Source organism: Emiliania huxleyi (genome assembly GCF_000372725.1).
Source record: "Emiliania huxleyi CCMP1516 unplaced genomic scaffold EMIHUscaffold_104, whole genome shotgun sequence".
In the NCBI taxonomy this organism is placed as follows: Eukaryota; Haptophyta; order Isochrysidales; family Noelaerhabdaceae; genus Emiliania; species Emiliania huxleyi.
Genome location: NW_005202176.1, coordinates 409855 through 432933, shown reverse-complemented (window position 1 = coordinate 432933; position 23079 = coordinate 409855). Strand labels below are relative to the sequence as shown.

At 70.3% G+C, this 23079-nt stretch overlaps 1 protein-coding gene across 1 annotated transcript in view; it reads left to right on the top strand.

The window, feature by feature from the left end:
- Window positions 1–23079, top strand: part of PKS6 (polyketide synthase) — a gene marked incomplete at both ends in the record, with an annotated part of 39849 nt that extends 16770 nt beyond the window's left edge. The window contains one exon of the mRNA XM_005792970.1: window positions 1–23079. This exon is cut by the window's left edge and continues 13838 nt beyond it. Within this exon, the coding sequence (XP_005793027.1) occupies window positions 1–23079 (23079 nt within the window).

The window sequence follows — 23079 nt, the reverse complement described above, 5'->3', positions numbered from 1 at the left end:
CTCAACAGCCTCTCCGGCGACTTCATCGCCTGTTCGGTGGCGCTGGCTCGCGAGGGCGGCACCTTCGCCGAGATCGGCAAGCGCGGCGTGTGGTCGTCGGCGCGGGCGTGGTCGTCGGCGGCGCATCTGCGCTACGAGGTGCTTGCGCTCGACGCGACGATGGAGCACGCTCCGGAGTGGACCCAACATGCGCTGCGCCAGCTGGCGGCGCGGGCCCGGCGGCTCGTGTTGCACGGGCTGCCGCTGGAGCTCTTCGACCTGGAGAGCGAGGCGGTCGCGGCGTTCCGGTACCTGCAGAGCGGCTCAAACTCCGGGAAGGTGGTGCTCCGCGTGGCCTTCCTCGAGCAGAGCGCGCACGGGTCGCACATCGTGACGGGCGGGAGCGGGGGCCTGGCTTTTGTGACCGCGGGCTGGCTGGTCGGCCGAGGCGCGTCGGCGGTGGTGCTCTCCTCGCGCAGCGGGCGAGTGGGCGCGGCGCAGGCGGACACATCGGCGGGGTCGGTGGCCTCGTGTGCCTTGCTCGCGGCTCGCTGCGACGCGTCGGAGCCTGCCGACGTGCGCCGTCTCGTGGGCGTGCGGGATTGGCGCGGCGTGTGGCACGCGGCGGGCGTGCTGTCGGACGGGCTGCTGCGCTCGCAGACGGCGGCGTCGCTGCGCCGCGTGTACGCGCCCAAGGCGGGCGGCGCGTGGTGCCTGCAGAGCGCGTGCGCCGCTGCGCCGCTCGACTCGTTCGTGCTCTTCTCGTCGATGGCTGCCCTGTTTGGCGCGGGCCAGTCGAACTACAGCGCGGCCAACTGCTGCCTCGACGCGCTGTCGGCTCGGCGGCGCGGCGACGGGCTGGCGGCGTCGAGCGTGCAGTGGGGCCCGTGGGCGGACGTGGGTATGGCGGCGGGCAGCGCGGTGAGTGCACGCTTACAGGCGTCTGGCCTACGGCAGATCAGCTTGCAGGAGGGGGCGGCCGGTCTGGTCGCGGCGCTCAGCGCTCGCGAGCCGGCCGTGTTTGCGCTGTTTCTCACCGATTGGGATCGGTTCTTGGAGTCTCTACCCGCCGTCCCACTGCTGCTTGACAGGTTCAAGCCCGCCGCCACCGCTCGTGGTGCAAGCTCGACCTTGACCAACCAGCTTCCGATGGAGCAAGTACTGCGAATTGCGCAGGGAGTCGCGGGGGCTGAGCTCGACCCGGACAAGCCTCTCATGGAAGCGGGCTTGGACTCACTCGGCGCCGTCGAGCTGCGCAACCAGCTGCAGCGCGCAGCCGGCGATGGGTTGGAGCTGCCGTCGACTTTCATTTTCGACGCGCCGACCGTCCGCGCCATCTCTGCGCTGGTGCAGGCGCCGGAGGAGAACCCGGGCTCTGAGTTGGGCCTCGCGCCGCCAGTGATGACCTCGTCATCACAGACGCTGGTCGGGAGCAGCGTTCGCCTACCGGCGGGCGTTGCTACGCAGCACACATTTTCACTGGTCCTTGCTTCTTGCGGAGACGTCGCTGCCGAGGTCCCGCTGGAACGGTGGGACGTGGGAAGCGCTGTCGCCGACGCGGTCGCTGGCGGACTGGACGATGTGGTGTGCAGCCGGATGAGGTACGGAGCTTTCCTCCGCCAGGCTGACCTCTTCGACGCATCCGCCTTCTCTGTCTCGAAGAGCGAGGCGTTTGCCATGGACCCACAGCAGCGCCTGTGCCTCGAGCACGGCTACGCGGCTTTGCACGCCGCAGGGCTTCTGCGCGCCTCGCTCCTGGGCCGGGAGACCGGAGTCTTCCTGGCGCTCTCGTGCCAAGACTTCTCGAGGGTGCTCCTCCAGTCGGACGCGTGGCGCTCCGTCTACGCTGCCACCGGCAGCAGCCAGTCCGTAGCAGCTGGGAGGCTCTCCTTCGCGCTTGGCATGCAGGGACCTTGCACGCAAGTCGACACCGCCTGCTCCGCAGGGCTGACGGCCACCAATCTGGCGTGCGGCACTCTGCAGCTCGGCGAGTGCCGCGAGGCGGTGGTCCTGGCGGTCAACGTGATGCTCGTGACCGACGTCCACCAGGCGTTCGCGATCGCGGGCATGACATCGCCTCGAGGCAAGTGCCACACCTTCGACGAGAGGGCGGATGGCTACGTGCGCGCTGACTCTTGCGGCGCGGCGGTCTTCGAGCCGCAAGACGAGGGCCAGAGGAGCCGATGCGCGGTCGCTGGCGTGACTGTCCGCTGCGATGGACGGAGTGCTAGCCTCACCGCCCCGAACGGTCAGGCGCAGTGCCGTCTGATCAGCGCGGCGATAGCGCGGGCGGGGGTGCGCGCTGCGGACGTGCAAGTGGAGGAGGCACACGGGACGGGAACCGCGCTGGGCGACCCGATCGAGATGCGGAGTCTATCGACGAGCGTCTTTGTTCCTGCCGCCAAGGAGGGCGCGGCACAGACGACTGTCGGGAGCCTCAAGGCCAACGCGGGCCACGCCGAGCCTGGCGCTGGATTCAGCGGGTTTCAGGCGTTGGTGCTTGCATTGCAAGGCTCCGCGACGTCGCCGAACGCGCAGCTCCGGAGAGTGAACCCCCACGTCCACGATGTGCTCTCCATCGTGCCTTGCGGACTACCCACGGCACCAAGCAACGTGGGTCACGGGCAGTCGGGTCTTATGTACGGTGCAGTCTCCTCCTTTGGCTACAGCGGCACCATTGTCCACGCCGTCCTCTCGTGCTCGGCCCGCGCGGGCGAGCCGGCGCGGCCGCCGTCCGCTCCGGGCTTGGTCTACCGCAGGCAGCGCTTCTCGTGGCAGGACGAGCTGCACCCGCTGGCGCAGCAGCCGGGCCGCGCCGGCGAGGCCCACCTCTTCCGCTCGCCGGCCCGGGGCCGGCTAGTTGCCCTCATGGCCGACCACGTCGTGCAAGGCCGCGTCATCTTCCCCGCGGCCGGCTACCTCGAGCTGGCGCGGGCCGCATGCCAGGCGAGCACGCTTTACGCGGGCAGCCGTGCGTGCCATCTGCGCCGCGTCCTCTTCATGCAGCCCTGCGTGGTGGAGCCGGCTGCCGACCAGCACATCGAGTGCGAGGTGTCGGGTGCGCTCGACAGTCTTGAGATTCGCAGCGGCGCGGGCGCCGCCCTCGCCGAGCGGATGGTGCATTGCGCGGCGTCACCCTCGGGTGGCGGGGCGGGAGGCGCGGCGGGCGCGCGGTCGCTCGCCGCGCCAGCGCAGCGCGCGTGCTGCCCGCACGCCGCCGATGCAGCTCGGATCTACGGCGACTTCCGCGCCGTTGGGCTCGAGTACGGCCGCGCCTTCCAGACGCTCGCTCAGGGCTGGGCGTCGGCTCTCTCGGGCACGGCGATCGCGTCTCTGCGCCCCCGACGCAAGGCGTGCCTCGAGGGCACTCTCCTCCACCCCGCGGACCTTGACGGCGCGCTGCAGGCCTCGATTCTGATGGAGCGCGAGCGCTCGAGCGAGACTCGACTCCCCTTCTCGGTGGCAGAGGCGGCGCTCAGCGGCTTGCACGGCAACATGGTCGCGATGCTGAGCCGGCGAGGCGCCTCCACGGCTGACGTCGTCCTGTCTGGCCTCGGGAAGGCGACGAGGCTCGACCACTTCGAGAGCCGTGTGCTCAAGAAGGGCGCCGCCGGCAAGGCTGCCTCGGCCGCCGGCAAGGCTGCCCCGGCCGCCGACTGGTCCTACGCGTGCGAGTGGGCTCCGGTGGCCTCCGCCGCGGCCGATCCGAGCCAGGAGGCCCGCGTCTTGCTCGTGGGCGACCGGCGCGGCACGCTGGCCGCGGCGCTCGGGCGGAGCATCGCTCGGCGCGCGGAGAGCGGGTCCGCCTCGGAGCTGCGCGAGGCCGGCGCTCTCGATGGCGTCGTCCTCGTCGCGCCGCCCCGGGCTGCGGCCGCGCTGGGCAGCATCGCGTCGGCGCTGACCATCGTGCAGTGGCAGATGGACCTGCCCGCCGCTGTGCCGGTGTGGGTCTGCACGCACCTGACCCAGCCCGTCGCCTCCGTGCGGCGGAGCTCGAGCGAGCACGCCGGTCTGTGGGGCTTTGCGCGTGCGTGTCTGCAAGAGGCAGCCGGGCTGCCGCTGTACAACCTGGACCTCGACTTCGGGTGCGCGCAGTCGCTGCGTGGCGCGGCCGAGCTCGTGCGCTCGCGCGCGCTGGCATCCGAGGACGGGTTCGTCCACGGCTTGCGAGTGGGACCCGCCGCCGAGAACGAGGCCGCGCTCCGCGGCGGCTCGATGCACGTTCGCCGGCTGACCTTGCGGAGATCGCCGGCGGCGTTGCAGTCGATCGTCCTGACTTGCGAGCCCCGCGGCTCATTCGCGAACCTCAAGCTCGAGCCTCGGGGCGACCACTCGTCCCGCGATGGCAACGAGGTGGCGCCCACCGAGGTCAGCATCGCCGTGCATGCGGTCGGCCTCAACTTCCGGGATGTCCTGGATGCGTTGGGTGAACTTCCGTCGGAGTACCTTGGCACGCTTGGTTCCGACTGCGCTGGCATGGTGGAGCACGCGGGCTCGCAGGTCGCTCACATTGCTCAGCGCGACGCTTGCTTCGGTCAGGCGAAGAATTGCCTCGCATCGCATGTGTGCTGCGACGCGCGATTGCAGGTGCGCAAGCCGAGCGCGGTGAGCTTTGAGGCCGCGACCACTCTGATCAGCACCTGGTGCACTGTGCACGTGGCGTTCGTCCGGTCCCGGCTCGTCGGCTCGCGGCGGCTGCTCGTGCACGCTACGGCCGGCGGCGTTGGCCTGGCGGCTTCGGAGTACGCCGCGTGGCTTCGCCTCCGGCTCTTTGGCACCGCGGGCGCCCCGCGCAAGCACCACCTCCTGCGGTGCTGCGGCGTGCGCTCGACTGCGAGCTCTCGCCAAGCTGCCTCGTGCGGGCATTCGCTCGCATCGCAGCTTGGCGGGCGGCGCCTGGACGGCGTGCTCAACAGCCTGTCCGCGGACTTCATCTCCACCTCCTTCGCGCTCCTTGCGCCGGCCGGCCGGTTCGAAGAGATCGGGAAGCGCTCCGTGTGGAGCGTTGCGCGAGCCGCCGCCGCCGTGCCGAGCGCCTATTCCGTCCTCGACATGGCGCTCGACGTCCCCGCCGACCCTGACTGGTACTCTGCAGAGGTGCTGCAGGTCCTCGCGCGGCGGCTCGAGGCGGTTGTGGTCCACGGCCTCCCGCTCCGCAGCTTCGGCATCGAGCGCGAGGCACGAGACGCGTTCCGGTTCCTCTCGGGCGGCGCAAACCTCGGCAAGGTGGTGATCACGATACCTGTCCGGTTGGGTGCGCCAAGCTCGTTGGCGGTGGCGTTTGCGCCGCTCTGCGAGCTGCTTGATGCCCACGTGTCGGACGCGGTGCGCGCGCTCGAGGACTTGCCGCAGGTGACGGACGCCCACGAGGTGCTTGAGAGGGCTGTGAGGCACGACATCGCCCGCGCCCTGAGCGGTTTGGACCCTTCTGCCATCCCCAAGTGGCACCACCGGCTGCTATATGAGTGGTGCGCCGCCATCGAGCCGCCCACAGAGCCCGCATCGTACGAAGACGTGCTCGCAGTGTCGCCGCGGCTCTGGCCTGAGGTTGGCGTGACTCAACGATGTGCCTCCCAGCTCGCCGCCGCCCTCCTCGGCACCGTCGCCTACCAGGAGCTCCTCTTCCCGGGAGGGTCCATGGAGCTGACGCTGCCCGTGTACGAGGACGCCGTCAACGCTCGCTTCTACAACGAGTGCGTGGTGGCCGCGGTCGACTCCATCATTGCCAGCCTGCCAGCCGGCCGCTTCTTGAGCGTCGTCGAGGTTGGCGCCGGCACGGGCGGCACGGCATCGAGCGTGCTGCCGCGGCTGCGTCGGGTGTGCGAGCAGTACATGTTCACCGACGTGTCGGAGGTCTTCCTCAACCAGGCGCAGCGGCGCTTTGCCGAGTACGCCGGCTTCATGCGCTTTGAGCTGCTCAACATCGACGCCGACTCGCGCCTCCAGGGCTTCGCCTCGGGATCGTTCGACCTCGCCATCGCCACCAACGTGCTGCACGCGACGCCCTTCATCCGCAACACGCTGCGAAACTGCCGCCGCCTGCTCTGCGACGGGGGCTTCCTTCTTCTGAATGAGCTGCTTCGAACGAATGGATTTTTGCAGACCACGTTTGGCCTGACCGACGGGTGGTGGATGTTTGCGAGCGACCCGGAGCGCACCAACCAGCCGAGCCCGCTGCTGTCGTGGGAGCACTGGCGTCAGATCCTGGCGGCGAGCGGCTTTGCCAGCTCCCACTGCATGCGCGGCGACGGCTACGTCCTAGAGGCGCAGGCGATCATCGTCTCCCAGGTGGGCGAGCGGTCGCCTGGCGCACGGCGCGCGGAGCTCGATCGCGGCACCCACCTCTTCTCGGGTGGGCTCGGCGGGCTCGGCTTGCTGACGGCACGCATGCTCGTGGGGCGTGGCGCGAAGCACCTGGTGCTTTCGTCTCGCAGCGGGCGCGTGCAGAGCGGCAGCGAGGCGGACTGGGCGTGGCTCACCAGCCGCGTTGCCGTGTCGCCCGCCCGTTGCGACGTGTCTGACGCCACCGCTGTGCGGGCGCTTGCCGGCGCCGTGCAGCAGAGCTGCATGCCGCTGTGCGGGGTCTACCACGCCGCGGGCTTGCTTGCGGATGCGACGGTGCGCAACCAGGCGATGGGCCACTTCGCCACGGTCTTCGCGCCCAAGGTGCACGGCGCGGGCTGGCTGCACGCGGCCAGCCTCGCCGGCGCGCTGCAGCACTTCCACGCCTACTCGTCGGTGGCGGGGCTCATCGGCAACGCCGCCGCGACGCCGCACTCTGCGGCCAACACGTGGCTCGACTCGCTGGTGCACTGCCGGCGCGACGCGGGCCTGGGCGGGCTCGGCACGCAGTGGGGCGCCGTCGCCGAGATCGGCTACGCTGCGCGCCACGGGGCGGACGAGCGGGCGACGAAGAGCGGCATGGGCGCCGTCACGCGTGCGATGGCGTGGGACGCCCTTCACGCCTCGCTGGCGCGGTGCGACCGCGTCGTGGCGGTGTGGCCGGCCGAGTGGCCGCTGCTGCTCGGCCGCGCACCTGCCGGCGCCGTGCCCGGCCTGCTCCTGCCGTGGAAGAACCGGCGCGGCCGAGCGGCGCCGAAGCGCGCCCGCGCAGCGCCGGCGCCGGGCGTTCCGGCGAGTGCCAGCGCGACCCAGCCGGCCGCGACGGCGGGTTCGTCCGCCCTTCTGAGCCTCGACGGGGTGCTCGAGATCTTGCAGGGCACAATGAGCGCACGCGTCGACGCGGACGTGCCTCTCATGGAGGCGGGGCTCGACTCGCTCGGCGCGGTCGAGCTGCGCAACCAGCTCCAGCGGGCGGCTGGCGACGCGGTGCCACTGCCGAGCACTCTGGTGTTTGACCACCCGACTGCGCGTCAGCTGGCTTCCTTCTTCAGCGACAAGGGCGCGCCGCCGGTGGCAGCCGCCGCCGCCACGCCCTCGCATGCCTCCGCCCGCGCTGCCGAGGCGGTTTGCGCCGCCGGCCTCTCTGCCACCCTTCCGGAGGGCGTCACCACTCTCGAGGCGGCTCGAGCCGTCGCCGCGACGGGCGGCAACGTGGTGTCGGAGGTGCCTGCAGACCGGTGGACGCTAGAGGCCAGCAACGTTTCCGCTGCAGTTGCTCAGCGCGTTTGCCACGGAGCGTTTGTCCGAGCGGCCGACCTGTTCGATAACGGCCACTTTGGCATCTCCGCGGTGGAGGCGGCTTCGATGGATCCGCAGCAGCGCATCTTGCTCGAGCGGGGCTACGAGTCGCTACACGGTGCTGGACTTCCCAAGTCCAGCCTGCTAGGGAGCGTCACCGGGATTTTCATTGGCATCGCCGCCAACGACTTCGCCGAGATTCTCTCGAAATCTCCCGCAGGGGGCAGCGTCTACTCCGCCACGGGTAGCAGCCACTCGATCGCATCTGGACGGCTGTCCTACATTTTGGGCCTCCAGGGTCCGTGCGCGTCGTATGACACTGCCTGCTCCTCTACTCTCACCGCATGCCATGCGGCGGTGCGTGCGACACGGCATGCCGAAAGCGTCGACAACTTGGTCGCTGGCATCAGCCTGCTTCTTTTGCCCCGAGTTAGCTATAGCTTTGCGACGGCTGGCATGACGTCGGCGCGGGGGCGCTGCCACACTTTTGACGCCCGCGCTGACGGCTATGCTCGTGCTGAGGCGTGCTGTGCCCTCACCTTGCGCACGGGGATGGGCCACCTCTCCTTGGCGGGTAGCTGCGTGCGATCAGACGGCAAGAGCGCGAGCCTCACCGCGCCAAACGGCAAGGCGCAGCAGGCGCTCCTTGAGGCAGCGCTCGTCGATGCCGGATCGACCTGCGATGATCTGAGCTGCGTCGAGGCGCACGGCACTGGCACGTCGCTCGGCGACCCGATCGAGGTGGGCTCGCTCGCCGCGACCTTGCTTGCAGGGCACGGTTCCATCACGGCAGTGGGCAGCATCAAGGCCAACGCGGGCCATGCCGAGCCTGCTGCCGGTGCCGCGGGGCTTCTTCGCCTCGGGCTGAAGCTGGTGACCGATCAGGCGTCGCCCAACGCACAGCTCCGCGTGCTCAACCCGCACGTGGCTTCCGCGATCGAGAGCGTCCGCGTCTTGCACCAGACGCAGCTCGCGACGACGTGGGAGGGCGGCAACGCCACTCGGCTCGGCGGCGTGAGCTCGTTTGGGTACAGCGGCACCATTGTGCATGTCGTCGCTGCTGCATCAGCGCTGACGGTGGCCCCGTCCACCTCGTTCACACGCCGTTACAGCTACCGCCACAAGTCGTTCAAGTGGCGCTCCTCGTCGCCTACCAGCACCGAGGCCTCGCTTTCAAGCTACCAAGCTGCGTGGGTCCGCTCCCGCAGCGCGCTTCAGGCGGCTACCGTCTCTGGCCGCTGCCTTCTGCTCGCTCCCCACCAGGGGATTTCGCTTGTCGGGAGAGCGCTTGTCCAGGCTAGGCTGCAGGTGGAGAAGGCTGACTTGGAGGCGGGGGCCAGCGCAGCCGGGCAGTGGGCCGCCGTGGTCATCTGCCCCGGCGGGGAGGGCGACACCACGGCCGCCCCTCTGATCACTCTTCTCCAGCGCCTGGTCAATCTGCAGCCGCCCCCCCAGATCATCGTCTGCACCAGCGGCGAGGTTGTCGCCGCGCCACGCGTCGTCCAGCCCGGCTCCATCCTCGGAGGGTGTGGCTCGTGGGGCGTCGGCAGAGTCCTCCAGCTCGAGCGGCCCCAGCTGCGGCTCGGACTCGTCGATCTCCCCCGCGCCACGCCGGCCGCGGAGGAGGCAGCACGCTCATTCTTCACAGCTGCGCTTTCCGCGGCGGCGCACGACTCCGCTGCAGCCTACGTCGGTGCCTCGAGGTTTGTGGCCCGCCTCCGCCGTGGGGGCGGCGTGACGAAAACCTCGACTTTGGCCGGTCCGTCCAGGCAGAGAAGTTCCGTCGTTGTGACTGGCGGCCTTGGTGGTCTCGGGCTCAAGGCGGCGCTGCTCTTTGCTCGCTCTGCCTCGTCGATTCTGCTCACCTCTCGCAGCGGCGCTGTGGTGCGCGACGGCCAAGGCCTGCACGACATGCTGCAATCTCTGCGAGACTCGGCGAAGCATGTGGCTGTCCTGGCGTGCGACGCGAGCAAGCCGGCCGATGTCAAGGCGCTGCTTGGAGCCACGGCCGGTGGGACCGCCCATGTCCTGCATGCAGCAGGCGTGGCCGACAAGGGTCTGCTCGCCGACATCCTCGCGCCGCGCGTGCACGCCGTCTTTGCGGCCAAAGTCGACAGCGCAAGGCTTCTTCACGCCTGCACGACGACGGCACCGTTGCGGGGATTCTTGCTCTACTCGTCTGTCGCTGCCATGCTCGGCGGCGCCGGGCAAGCGAGCTACGCCTCGGCCAACTCGTGCTTGGACGTGTTGGCCGCCCACTTGGGCAGCCGCGGGTGCGTCGCCAGCAGCGTGCAGTTCCCGCTCGTGCAGGGCGTCGGAATCGGAGCCGCTGCCTTCTCCAAAGGGCAGATGTCCTTCCGAGGCATGCTTGCCATCTCTCTCGTCGAGTACGAGGCCGTACTCCAGTCGGTGCTCAGCAATGCGGCCGTGGCCGTGCGATTGCCACTGCCCACGGCCACCGCACGCATGCTCGAGGGCGTGCCCAGCGCAGACGTTCCTCTCCTGTCGGAGCTGCGCGCCGCCGTGTCTAGCTCTGCAGCCTCTGGCACTGAGAATGCGTGCGGAAGCAACTTTAGCCAGGAGCTGGCGACGTTGACGCCAGCGGTCAGAGCGACGAGAATGGAGGAGGCCGTTTTGGAGACGGTGCGCAAGCTGAGCGACGTCGAAGCCATCGGCGCCGCCACGCCGCTGATGGAGGCTGGCATCGACTCGCTAGCCGCAACGGAGCTCGCCTCGCGCCTGCGCGATCTAACGGGCGTCGCGGTGTCGCCAACAATGGTGTTCGACCACCCGACTCCCCGAGCCCTCGCATCGCATCTGCTAGAAGAGCTGCGCTGCTCGGGCGCAAACCGGCCGATTGCCACTGCCAGTGCGTCGCCTGCAGCGGCGGAGAAAGCCATCTCGATCTCAGGTGGGGATGTCGCGCGCTGGCCAGGAGGAGCCGAGGCGATCGGTGAAGCAATGGCGAGCTTCGAAGCGAGCGGGGACGGCATCCGCGCAGTGCCCCGCGTGCGATGGGTGCTCAGCGAGCACGTGGACATCGGCTCAATCAGCGACGTGCAGGCGGCGGCTGCAGGCAGCGGTGGGTTTGTGTGCAAAGCTGAGCTGTTCGACAGCGCCCTCTTCGCCATCTCGCCCACTGAGGGCGCTGCCATGGACCCGCAGCAGCGGCTGCTCCTTGAGCTCAGCTATCAGGCCTTCCACGGCCACGGCTTGCGACGCGACTCGCTGCTCGGCACAGACACCGGCGTATACGTTGGGATGGAGCGGCCAGATTGGACCCGGATGCAGTCGCCACAAGCCGCAGCCTCTGTCTATGCCGTGACTGCCGACACCAACTCCGTTGCCGCGGGGCGCATCTCCTTCTGCTTGGGGCTGATGGGGCCCTGCATGAGCCTCGACACTGCTTGCTCTTCGGCACTCAGTGCGCAGCACAGCGCCGCCAGCGCCATGCGCAATACCGAGTGCGCGCTGGCGTTGGTCGCGTCTGTGACGCTGAAGCTGTCGCCTCTTGTGACCCTACGAGTTGCCGCTGCGGGAATGCTTTCTCCCGACGCCCGCTGCAAGACCTACGACAGGAGTGCCAACGGGTTTGTCCGGGCGGAGGGCGTCGGCGCGATCGTCCTCACACGTGACGCTATTTGCGAGGGAGCTCCCGCCCGGCTTCTGCTTGGCAGCGCGGTGCGGCAGGATGGACGCAGCGCGAGCCTGACTGCGCCAAACGGCTCCGCCCAGCGGGTGCTGATGAACGCTGCCCTGTCTCGCGCGTCGGTCACCGCGGCTGCTGTCGCATCGATTGAGGCGCACGGCACAGGCACGGCGCTCGGCGACCCGATCGAGAGCGGCGCCTTGTCGCACCTCTTCCGCGCGGCTCCGGGGCACGTCGCTGTTGGGGCGCTCAAGGCAAATGTCGGCCACGCGGAGCCAATGTCTGGGCTGTTCGGCATCTGCAAGGCCCTTCACGTCTTGTCGGCTGACTGCGCTGGCAACGCGCAGCTCCGGGTGATGAACGAGCTCGTCTCTGAGCATCTCGGTGGGGGTGCAGGACCGAGCGCCATACTGCCTACGCAGCGGTTGCAGCGGGAGCGCGGGTTGGTGGCAGTGGGAGGCGTCTCCTCCTTTGGCTACAGCGGCACCATCGTCCACGCCGTCCTCTCGTGCTCGGCCCGCGCGGGCGAGCCGGCGCGGCCGCCGTCCGCTCCGGGCTTGGTCTACCGCAGGCAGCGCTTCTCGTGGCAGGACGAGCTGCACCCGCTGGCGCAGCAGCCGGGCCGCGCCGGCGAGGCCCACCTCTTCCGCTCGCCGGCCCGGGGCCGGCTAGTTGCCCTCATGGCCGACCACGTCGTGCAAGGCCGCGTCATCTTCCCCGCGGCCGGCTATCTCGAGCTGGCGCGGGCCGCATGCCAGGCGAGCACGCTTTACGCGGGCAGCCGTGCGTGCCATCTGCGCCGCGTCCTCTTCATGCAGCCCTGCGTGGTGGAGCCGGCTGCCGACCAGCACATCGAGTGCGAGGTGTCGGGTGCGCTCGACAGTCTTGAGATTCGCAGCGGCGCGGGCGCCGCCCTCGCCGAGCGGATGGTGCATTGCGCGGCGTCACCCTCGGGTGGCGGGGCGGGAGGCGCGGCGGGCGCGCGGTCGCTCGCCGCGCCAGCGCAGCGCGCGTGCTGCCCGCACGCCGCCGATGCAGCTCGGATCTACGGCGACTTCCGCGCCGTTGGGCTCGAGTACGGCCGCGCCTTCCAGACGCTCGCTCAGGGCTGGGCGTCGGCTCTCTCGGGCACGGCGATCGCGTCTCTGCGCCCCCGACGCAAGGCGTGCCTCGAGGGCACTCTCCTCCACCCCGCGGACCTTGACGGCGCGCTGCAGGCCTCGATTCTGATGGAGCGCGAGCGCTCGAGCGAGACTCGACTCCCCTTCTCGGTGGCAGAGGCGGCGCTCAGCGGCTTGCACGGCAACATGGTCGCGATGCTGAGCCGGCGAGGCGCCTCCACGGCTGACGTCGTCCTGTCTGGCCTCGGGAAGGCGACGAGGCTCGACCACTTCGAGAGCCGTGTGCTCAAGAAGGGCGCCGCCGGCAAGGCTGCCTCGGCCGCCGGCAAGGCTGCCCCGGCCGCCGACTGGTCCTACGCGTGCGAGTGGGCTCCGGTGGCCTCCGCCGCGGCCGATCCGAGCCAGGAGGCCCGCGTCTTGCTCGTGGGCGACCGGCGCGGCACGCTGGCCGCGGCGCTCGGGCGGAGCATCGCTCGGCGCGCGGAGAGCGGGTCCGCCTCGGAGCTGCGCGAGGCCGGCGCTCTCGATGGCGTCGTCCTCGTCGCGCCGCCCCGGGCTGCGGCCGCGCTGGGCAGCATCGCGTCGGCGCTGACCATCGTGCAGTGGCAGATGGACCTGCCCGCCGCTGTGCCGGTGTGGGTCTGCACGCACCTGACCCAGCCCGTCGCCTCCGTGCGGCGGAGCTCGAGCGAGCACGCCGGTCTGTGGGGCTTTGCGCGTGCGTGTCTGCAAGAGGCAGCCGGGCTGCCGCTGTACAACCTGGACCTCGACTTCGGGTGCGCGCAGTCGCTGCGTGGCGCGGCCGAGCTCGTGCGCTCGCGCGCGCTGGCATCCGAGGACGGGTTCGTCCACGGCCTGCGAGTGGGACCCGCCGCCGAGAACGAGGCGGCGCTCCGCGGCGGCTCGATGCACGTTCGCCGGCTGACCTTGCGGAGATCGCCGGCGGCGTTGCAGTCGATCGTCCTGACTTGCGAGCCCCGCGGCTCATTCGCGAACCTCAAGCTCGAGCCTCGGGGCGACCACTCGTCCCGCGATGGCAACGAGGTGGCGCCCACCGAGGTCAGCATCGCCGTGCATGCGGTCGGCCTCAACTTCCGGGATGTCCTGATCGTTTTGGATCAGTATCCGGGGCCTCGAGCCGACCCGGGTTCCGACTGCGCTGGCATGGTGGAGCACGCGGGCTCGCAGGTCGCTCACATTGCTCAGCGCGACGCTTGCTTCGGTATCTCCAATGCTTGCCTCGCATCGCATGTGTGCTGCGACGCGCGATTGCAGGTGCGCAAGCCGAGCGCGGTGAGCTTTGAGGCCGCGACCACTCTGATCAGCACCTGGTGCACTGTGCACGTGGCGTTCGTCCGGTCCCGGCTCGTCGGCTCGCGGCGGCTGCTCGTGCACGCTACGGCCGGCGGCGTTGGCCTGGCGGCTTCGGAGTACGCCGCGTGGCTTCGCCTCCGGCTCTTTGGCACCGCGGGCGCCCCGCGCAAGCACCACCTCCTGCGGTGCTGCGGCGTACGCTCGACTGCGAGCTCTCGCCAAGCTGCCTCGTGCGGGCATTCGCTCGCATCGCAGCTTGGCGGGCGGCGCCTGGACGGCGTGCTCAACAGCCTGTCCGCGGACTTCATCTCCACCTCCTTCGCGCTCCTTGCGCCGGCCGGCCGGTTCGAAGAGATCGGGAAGCGCTCCGTGTGGAGCTTTGCGCGAGCCGCCGCCGCCGTGCCGAGCGCCTATTCCGTCCTCGACATGGCGCTCGACGTCCCCGCCGACCCTGACTGGTACTCTGCAGAGGTGCTGCAGGTCCTCGCGCGGCGGCTCGAGGCGGTTGTGGTCCACGGCCTCCCGCTCCGCAGCTTCGGCATCGAGCGCGAGGCACGAGACGCGTTCCGGTTCCTCTCGGGCGGCGCAAACCTCGGCAAGGTGGTGATCACGATACCTGTCCGGTTGGGTGCGCCAAGCTCGTTGGCGGTGGCGTTTGCGCCGCTCTGCGAGCTGCTTGATGCCCACGTGTCGGACGCGGTGCGCGCGCTCGAGGACTTGCCGCAGGTGACGGACGCCCACGAGGTGCTTGAGAGGGCTGTGAGGCACGACATCGCCCGCGCCCTGAGCGGTTTGGACCCTTCTGCCATCCCCAAGTGGCACCACCGGCTGCTACATGAGTGGTGCGCCGCCATCGAGCCGCCCACAGAGCCCGCATCGTACGAAGACGTGCTCGCAGTGTCGCCGCGGCTCTGGCCTGAGGTTGGCTTGACTCAACGATGTGCCTCCCAGCTCGCCGCCGCCCTCCTCGGCACCGTCGCCTACCAGGAGCTCCTCTTCCCGGGAGGGTCCATGGAGCTGACGCTGCCCGTGTACGAGGACGCAGTTCACTCCCGCTTCTACAACGAGTGCGTGGTGGCCGCGGTCGACTCCATCATTGCCAGCCTGCCAGCCGGCCGCTTCTTGAGCGTCGTCGAGGTTGGCGCCGGCACGGGCGGCACGGCATCGAGCGTGCTGCCGCGGCTGCGTCGGGTGTGCGAGCAGTACATGTTCACCGACGTGTCGGAGGTCTTCCTCAACCAGGCGCAGCGGCGCTTTGCCGAGTACGCCGGCTTCATGCGCTTTGAGCTGCTCAACATCGACGCCGACTCGCGCCTCCAGGGCTTCGCCTCGGGATCGTTCGACCTCGCCATCGCCACCAACGTGCTGCACGCGACGCCCTTCATCCGCAACACGCTGCGAAACTGCCGCCGCCTGCTCTGCGACGGGGGCTTCCTTCTTGTCAATGAGGCACTTCGGACGAGCAGTTCTATCCAGACCACGTTTGGCCTGACTGACGGGTGGTGGATGTTTGCGAGCGACCCGGAGCGCACCAACCAGCCGAGCCCGCTGCTGTCGTGGGAGCACTGGCGTCAGATCCTGGCGGCGAGCGGCTTTGCCAGCTCCCACTGCATGCGCGGCGACGGCCTGCTGCTCGAGACGCAGGCGATCATCGTCTCCCAGGTGGGCGAGCGGTCGCCTGGCGCACGGCGCGCGGAGCTCGATCGCGGCACCCACCTCTTCTCGGGTGGGCTCGGCGGGCTCGGCTTGCTGACGGCACGCATGCTCGTCGGGCGTGGCGCGAAGCACCTGGTGCTTTCGTCTCGCAGCGGGCGCGTGCAGAGCGGCAGCGAGGCGGACTGGGCGTGGCTCACCAGCCGCGTTGCCGTGTCGCCCGCCCGTTGCGACGTGTCTGACGCCACCGCTGTGCGGGCGCTTGCCGGCGCCGTGCAGCAGAGCTGTATGCCGCTGTGCGGGGTCTACCACGCCGCGGGCTTGCTTGCGGATGCGACGGTGCGCAACCAGACGATGGGCCACTTCGCCACGGTCTTCGCGCCCAAGGTGCACGGCGCGGGCTGGCTGCACGCGGCCAGCCTCGCCGGCGCGCTGCAGCACTTCCACGCCTACTCGTCGGTGGCGGGGCTCATCGGCAACGCCGCCGCGACGCCGCACTCTGCGGCCAACACGTGGCTCGACTCGCTGGTGCACTGCCGGCGCGACGCGGGCCTGGGCGGGCTCGGCACGCAGTGGGGCGCCGTCGCCGAGATCGGCTACGCGGCGCGCCACGGGGCGGACGAGCGGGCGACGAAGAGCGGCATGGGCGCCGTCACGCGTGCGATGGCGTGGGACGCCCTTCACGCCTCGCTGGCGCGGTGCGACCGCGTCGTGGCGGTGTGGCCGGCCGAGTGGCCGCTGCTGCTCGGCCGCGCACCTGCCGGCGCCGTGCCCGGCCTGCTCCTGCCGTGGAAGAACCGGCGCGGCCGAGCGGCGCCGAAGCGCGCCCGCGCAGCGCCGGCGCCGGGCGTTCCGGCGAGTGCCAGCGCGACCCAGCCGGCCGCGACGGCGGGTTCGTCCGCCCTTCTGAGCCTCGACGGGGTGCTCGAGATCTTGCAGGGCACAATGAGCGCACGCGTCGACGCGGACGTGCCTCTCATGGAGGCGGGGCTCGACTCGCTCGGCGCGGTCGAGCTGCGCAACCAGCTCCAGCGGGCGGCTGGCGACGCGGTGCCACTGCCGAGCACTCTGGTGTTTGACCACCCGACTGCGCGTCAGCTGGCTTCCTTCTTCAGCGACAAGGGCGCGCCGCCGGTGGCAGCCGCCGCCGCCACGCCCTCGCATGCCTCCGCCCGCGCTGCCGAGGCGGTTTGCGCCGCCGGCCTCTCTGCCACCCTTCCGGAGGGCGTCACCACTCTCGAGGCGGCTCGAGCCGTCGCCGCGACGGGCGGCAACGTGGTGTCGGAGGTGCCTGCTGACCGGTGGTGCCCAGACGAGCTGCAGTTCCCAGATGAGCTCATCGCTCGCCGAGTACGTCACGGTGGGTTTGCGCGCGGCATTGACCGCTTCGACAACGCGTGCTTTGGCATCTCCGCGGCCGAGACGGCAGTGATGGATCCGCAGCAGCGCATCTTGCTCGAGCGGGGCTACGAGTCGCTGCACGGTGCCGGGCTGAAGCGCACCACGCTAATTGGCACAACCATGGGCGTGTTCGTTGGTATTGGAACGCAGGACTTTGCATTCCTCGTCACGAACTCGCCCCTCGCTAGCAGCGTCTACTCTGCCACGGGTAGCAGCCACTCGATCGCATCTGGACGGCTGTCCTACATTTTGGGCCTCCAGGGTCCGTGCGCGTCGTATGACACTGCCTGCTCCTCTACGCTTGCGGCTGGTCACGCGGCACTGCGTGCTACCCAGCTCGGCGAGTGCTCTGGCGGAGTTGTTGCTGGCGTGAGCTTGATGCTTCTGCCGTCGCTGGGGACAAGCTTTGCGACGGCTGGCATGACGTCGGCGCGGGGGCGCTGCCACACTTTTGACGCCCGCGCTGATGGCTTTGCGCGTGGCGAGTCCTGCTGTGCCCTCACACTGCTGTCGCACGCCAAGTCGGAGTCGTCCCTCGTCTCCACCGGGAGCTGCGTGCGGCAAGACGGCAAGAGCGCGAGCCTCACCGCGCCAAACGGCAAGGCGCAGCAGGCGCTCCTTGAGGCAGCGCTCGTCGATGCCGGATCGACCTGCGATGATCTGAGCTGCGTCGAGGCGCACGGCACTGGCACGTCGCTCGGCGACCCGATCGAGGTGGGCTCGCTCGCCGCGACCTTGCTTGCAGGGCACGGTTCCATCACGGCAGTGGGCAGCATCAAGGCCAACGCGGGCCATGCCGAAGCGGCTGCCGGTGCCGCGGGGCTTCTTCGCCTCGGGCTGAAGCTGGTGACCGATCAGGCGTCGCCCAACGCACAGCTCCGCGTGCTCAACCCGCACGTGGCTTCCGCGATCGAGAGCGTCCGCGTCTTGCACCAGACGCAGCTCGCGACGACGTGGGAGGGCGGCAACGCCACTCGGCTCGGCGGCGTGAGCTCGTTTGGGTACAGCGGCACCATTGTGCACCATCTATTGACTATCTCTGGCGATGACGTAGCGGTCCCGTGGGGGCCATCCTTACGCTTTAAGCGAACCCTCTTTGCTTGGCGACAGAAGCCCGAGACCAAGGCCACTGAAAAGGTTGGCTACTTTGCGACGGAGTGGGCTCCGGTGGCCTCCGCCGCGGCCGATCCGAGCCGGGAGGCCCGCGTCTTGCTCGTGGGCGACCGGCGCGGCACGCTGGCCGCGGCGCTCGGGCGGAGCATCGCTCGGCGCGCGGAGAGCGGGTCCGCCTCGGAGCTGCGCGAGGCCGGCGCTCTCGATGGCGTCGTCCTCGTCGCGCCGCCCCGGGCTGCGGCCGCGCTGGGCAGCATCGCGTCGGCGCTGACCATCGTGCAGTGGCAGATGGACCTGCCCGCCGCTGTGCCGGTGTGGGTCTGCACGCACCTGACCCAGCCCGTCGCCTCCGTGCGGCGGAGCTCGAGCGAGCACGCCGGTCTGTGGGGCTTTGCGCGTGCGTGTCTGCAAGAGGCAGCCGGGCTGCCGCTGTACAACCTGGACCTCGACTTCGGGTGCGCGCAGTCGCTGCGTGGCGCGGCCGAGCTCGTGCGCTCGCGCGCGCTGGCATCCGAGGACGGGTTCGTCCACGGCCTGCGAGTGGGACCCGCCGCCGAGAACGAGGCGGCGCTCCGCGGCGGCTCGATGCACGTTCGCCGGCTGACCTTGCGGAGATCGCCGGCGGCGTTGCAGTCGATCGTCCTGACTTGCGAGCCCCGCGGCTCATTCGCGAACCTCAAGCTCGAGCCTCGGGGCGACCACTCGTCCCGCGATGGCAACGAGGTGGCGCCCACCGAGGTCAGCATCGCCGTGCATGCGGTCGGCCTCAACTTCCGGGATGTCCTGATCGTTTTGGATCAGTATCCGGGGCCTCGAGCCGACCCGGGTTCCGACTGCGCTGGCATGGTGGAGCACGCGGGCTCGCAGGTCGCTCACATTGCTCAGCGCGACGCTTGCTTCGGTATCTCCAATGCTTGCCTCGCATCGCATGTGTGCTGCGACGCGCGATTGCAGGTGCGCAAGCCGAGCGCGGTGAGCTTTGAGGCCGCGACCACTCTGATCAGCACCTGGTGCACTGTGCACGTGGCGTTCGTCCGGTCCCGGCTCGTCGGCTCGCGGCGGCTGCTCGTGCACGCTACGGCCGGCGGCGTTGGCCTGGCGGCTTCGGAGTACGCCGCGTGGCTTCGCCTCCGGCTCTTTGGCACCGCGGGCGCCCCGCGCAAGCACCACCTCCTGCGGTGCTGCGGCGTACGCTCGACTGCGAGCTCTCGCCAAGCTGCCTCGTGCGGGCATTCGCTCGCATCGCAGCTTGGCGGGCGGCGCCTGGACGGCGTGCTCAACAGCCTGTCCGCGGACTTCATCTCCACCTCCTTCGCGCTCCTTGCGCCGGCCGGCCGGTTCGAAGAGATCGGGAAGCGCTCCGTGTGGAGCTTTGCGCGAGCCGCCGCCGCCGTGCCGAGCGCCTATTCCGTCCTCGACATGGCGCTCGACGTCCCCGCCGACCCTGACTGGTACTCTGCAGAGGTGCTGCAGGTCCTCGCGCGGCGGCTCGAGGCGGTTGTGGTCCACGGCCTCCCGCTCCGCAGCTTCGGCATCGAGCGCGAGGCACGAGACGCGTTCCGGTTCCTCTCGGGCGGCGCAAACCTCGGCAAGGTGGTGATCACGATACCTGTCCGGTTGGGTGCGCCAAGCTCGTTGGCGGTGGCGTTTGCGCCGCTCTGCGAGCTGCTTGATGCCCACGTGTCGGACGCGGTGCGCGCGCTCGAGGAATTGCCGCAGGTGACGGACGCCCACGAGGTGCTTGAGAGGGCTGTGAGGCACGACATCGCCCGCGCCCTGAGCGGTTTGGACCCTTCTGCCATCCCCAAGTGGCACCACCGGCTGCTACATGAGTGGTGCGCCGCCATCGAGCCGCCCACAGAGCCCGCATCGTACGAAGACGTGCTCGCAGTGTCGCCGCGGCTCTGGCCTGAGGTTGGCTTGACTCAACGATGTGCCTCCCAGCTCGCCGCCGCCCTCCTCGGCACCGTCGCCTACCAGGAGCTCCTCTTCCCGGGAGGGTCGATGGAGCTGACGCTGCCCGTGTACGAGGACGCCGTCAACGCTCGCTTCTACAACGAGTGCGTGGTGGCCGCGATCGACTCCATCATTGCCAGCCTGCCAGCCGGCCGCTTCTTGAGCGTCGTCGAGGTTGGCGCCGGCACGGGCGGCACGGCATCGAGCGTGCTGCCGCGGCTGCGTCGGGTGTGCGAGCAGTACATGTTCACCGACGTGTCGGAGGTCTTCCTCAACCAGGCGCAGCGGCGCTTTGCCGAGTACGCCGGCTTCATGCGCTTTGAGCTGCTCAACATCGACGCCGACTCGCGCCTCCAGGGCTTCGCCTCGGGATCGTTCGACCTCGCCATCGCCACCAACGTGCTGCACGCGACGCCCTTCATCCGCAACACGCTGCGAAACTGCCGCCGCCTGCTCTGCGACGGGGGCTTCCTTCTTCTGAATGAGCTGCTTCGAACGAGTGGATTTTTGCAGACCACGTTTGGCCTGACCGACGGGTGGTGGATGTTTGCGAGCGACCCGGAGCGCACCAACCAGCCGAGCCCGCTGCTGTCGTGGGAGCACTGGCGTCAGATCCTGGCGGCGAGCGGCTTTGCCAGCTCCCACTGCATGCGCGGCGACGGCCTGCTGCTCGAGACGCAGGCGATCATCGTCTCCCAGGTGGGCGAGCGGTCGCCTGGCGCACGGCGCGCGGAGCTCGATCGCGGCACCCACCTCTTCTCGGGTGGGCTCGGCGGGCTCGGCTTGCTGACGGCACGCATGCTCGTCGGGCGTGGCGCGAAGCACCTGGTGCTTTCGTGTCGCAGCGGGCGCGTGCAGAGCGGCAGCGAGGCGGACTGGGCGTGGCTCACCAGCCGCGTTGCCGTGTCGCCCGCCCGTTGCGACGTGTCTGACGCCACCGCTGTGCGGGCGCTTGCCGGCGCCGTGCAGCAGAGCTGCATGCCGCTGTGCGGGGTCTACCACGCCGCGGGCTTGCTTGCGGATGCGACGGTGCGCAACCAGACGATGGGCCACTTCGCCACGGTCTTCGCGCCCAAGGTGCACGGCGCGGGCTGGCTGCACGCGGCCAGCCTCGCCGGCGCGCTGCAGCACTTCCACGCCTACTCGTCGGTGGCGGGGCTCATCGGCAACGCCGCCGCGACGCCGCACTCTGCGGCCAACACGTGGCTCGACTCGCTGGTGCACTGCCGGCGCGACGCGGGCCTGGGCGGGCTCGGCACGCAGTGGGGCGCCGTCGCCGAGATCGGCTACGCTGCGCGCCACGGGGCGGACGAGCGGGCGACGAAGAGCGGCATGGGCGCCGTCACGCGTGCGATGGCGTGGGACGCCCTTCACGCCTCGCTGGCGCGGTGCGACCGCGTCGTGGCGGTGTGGCCGGCCGAGTGGCCGCTGCTGCTCGGCCGGGGAGCCGCTGGCCCCGTGCCCGGCCTGCTCCTGCCGTGGAAGAACCGGCGTCTGCTCAAGGAGAAGGCGGCTGGCGGCTACACGAAGTCTGTGGCGCTCAACCTCGACTCTATCCTCGACATCATCGGTGGCGCTATGAGTGGCAGCGTCGATGCGGACGTCCCTCTCGCAGATGCGGGGCTCGACTCGCTCGGCGCGGTCGAGTTGCGCACCCAGCTGCAGCACGCGACGGGCGTCGACGAGCTGCCGAGCACGCTGCTCATTGACCACCCGACGGCGCGCTCCCTCGCTCTGCACCTTGGCGCGAGTGCCACGGCCGCACCGCCCGAGGCGGGGCCAGGAGCGCAAGCTGGGGAGTCGGTCGAGGCGTCGGCCACGGCCGCTGCGCCCACCTCCACGGATCGGACCGAGCACGCTGGAGCCGAGCAGGCTGAGTACATCAGTCCGTCGCTCGTGCGGCTGTGCGGCAAACCTGCCGCGGCGCCGGCTGCGCCGCCGCTCGTCATAGCACACAGCGTCGTCGGCGACGAGCAAGGCTACGAGCGGTGGTACAAGCCCTCCAACGTGCTCGAGCGCGAGGTGATCGCGCTGCGCCACCCCGCCTTTTGGAGTGGCGTCGTCGAGGGGTCGACCTCCATCCAGCAGCTCTCCGAGGCGTACGCCGCCGAGCTGGTCGCCTACCTGGCTGACTCGCCCTTTGACCTGATCGGCGGCTCGCTCGGCGCGCTGGTCGCGCACAGAGTCGCCCTCATCGCGCGGAGCCTCGGCGGGCGGCCGCGCGGCCTCGTGCTCATCGACCCGCCAGAGTCGGGCGCAATGCCGGGCTTCCTGCGCGAGCTCTCGCGCCACGTGCACATCAGCTTCGCGATGGCGGCCGAGTCGCTCATCATCGGCCCCACGATCCAGCTCGGCGGCGCGCGCGACGCGGGCGGGCTCGAGGCCCTGCAGGGGATCCTTGACGAGGTGCGCGGCTCGCCCGAGGGCGCCCTCGCCTTCGTCCTGGCCAAGGCCTCGCTGCCTGCGCGCCCGAGCATCGCGCAGGCGCAGGAGGCGACGCGCGCCGCCGCCGTCCGGATCGCTGTGCACAAGCAGCTCATCCAGCTGGTGTGGGACGAGTGGGGAGGGAGGGCGCCGAAGCCGCCGCGGCCCTTCGCCTTTGCCGGCGAGCGCGGCGAGCCCGCCATACTCATGGTACGCGCGAGCGAGCGAGGGGCGTACTTCAGCTTCCTCATGACGCAAGGGCTGCGCAACGTCGACGACGCCGTGGTCGACCGGCTGACGGGAGGCCGCTCGGCGATGGTGCGCGCGGCGTTCGCAAAGTACGAGAACGCGTCCGACTTCCGAAAGATGCTCGACGAGGGCTCCTCGCTCGCGCACATCCGCGACGACTTCGAGCGCGTGCTCGGCGCGAGGGCGCTCGGCGCGCTCGAGCGGATGGTGCAGATCCAGGGCTCGCTCGGCGAGTTTGGGGCGTCGGCGCTCGAGCTGGAGCTCGAGGGGCAGCACTTCGACGTGGTGATGCAGTGCATCGCGCGCCGCGACGAGCGGTTCAAGGCGATGGCGGCCGAGTTCCTCGCGCCGTCGCCGCCGGCCAAGGCGCTGGAGGAGCTGCCGCGCTCTCGCTCGACCCGCGCCGCCGCAACCAGCGGTGGCGGCGGCTCGCTCAAGGCGGACGGGTGGCAGGGCGCGCTCGCCGAGCTGCTCGCGGGCGTCCGCGGCTGCCTTCAGCCGGCGGTGCCCGCGCGGCAGAGGCTCGAGGGCGGGCGTGTTGGGCCTGTCGTCCTCAACTCGGATGACATGGGGGCGTAA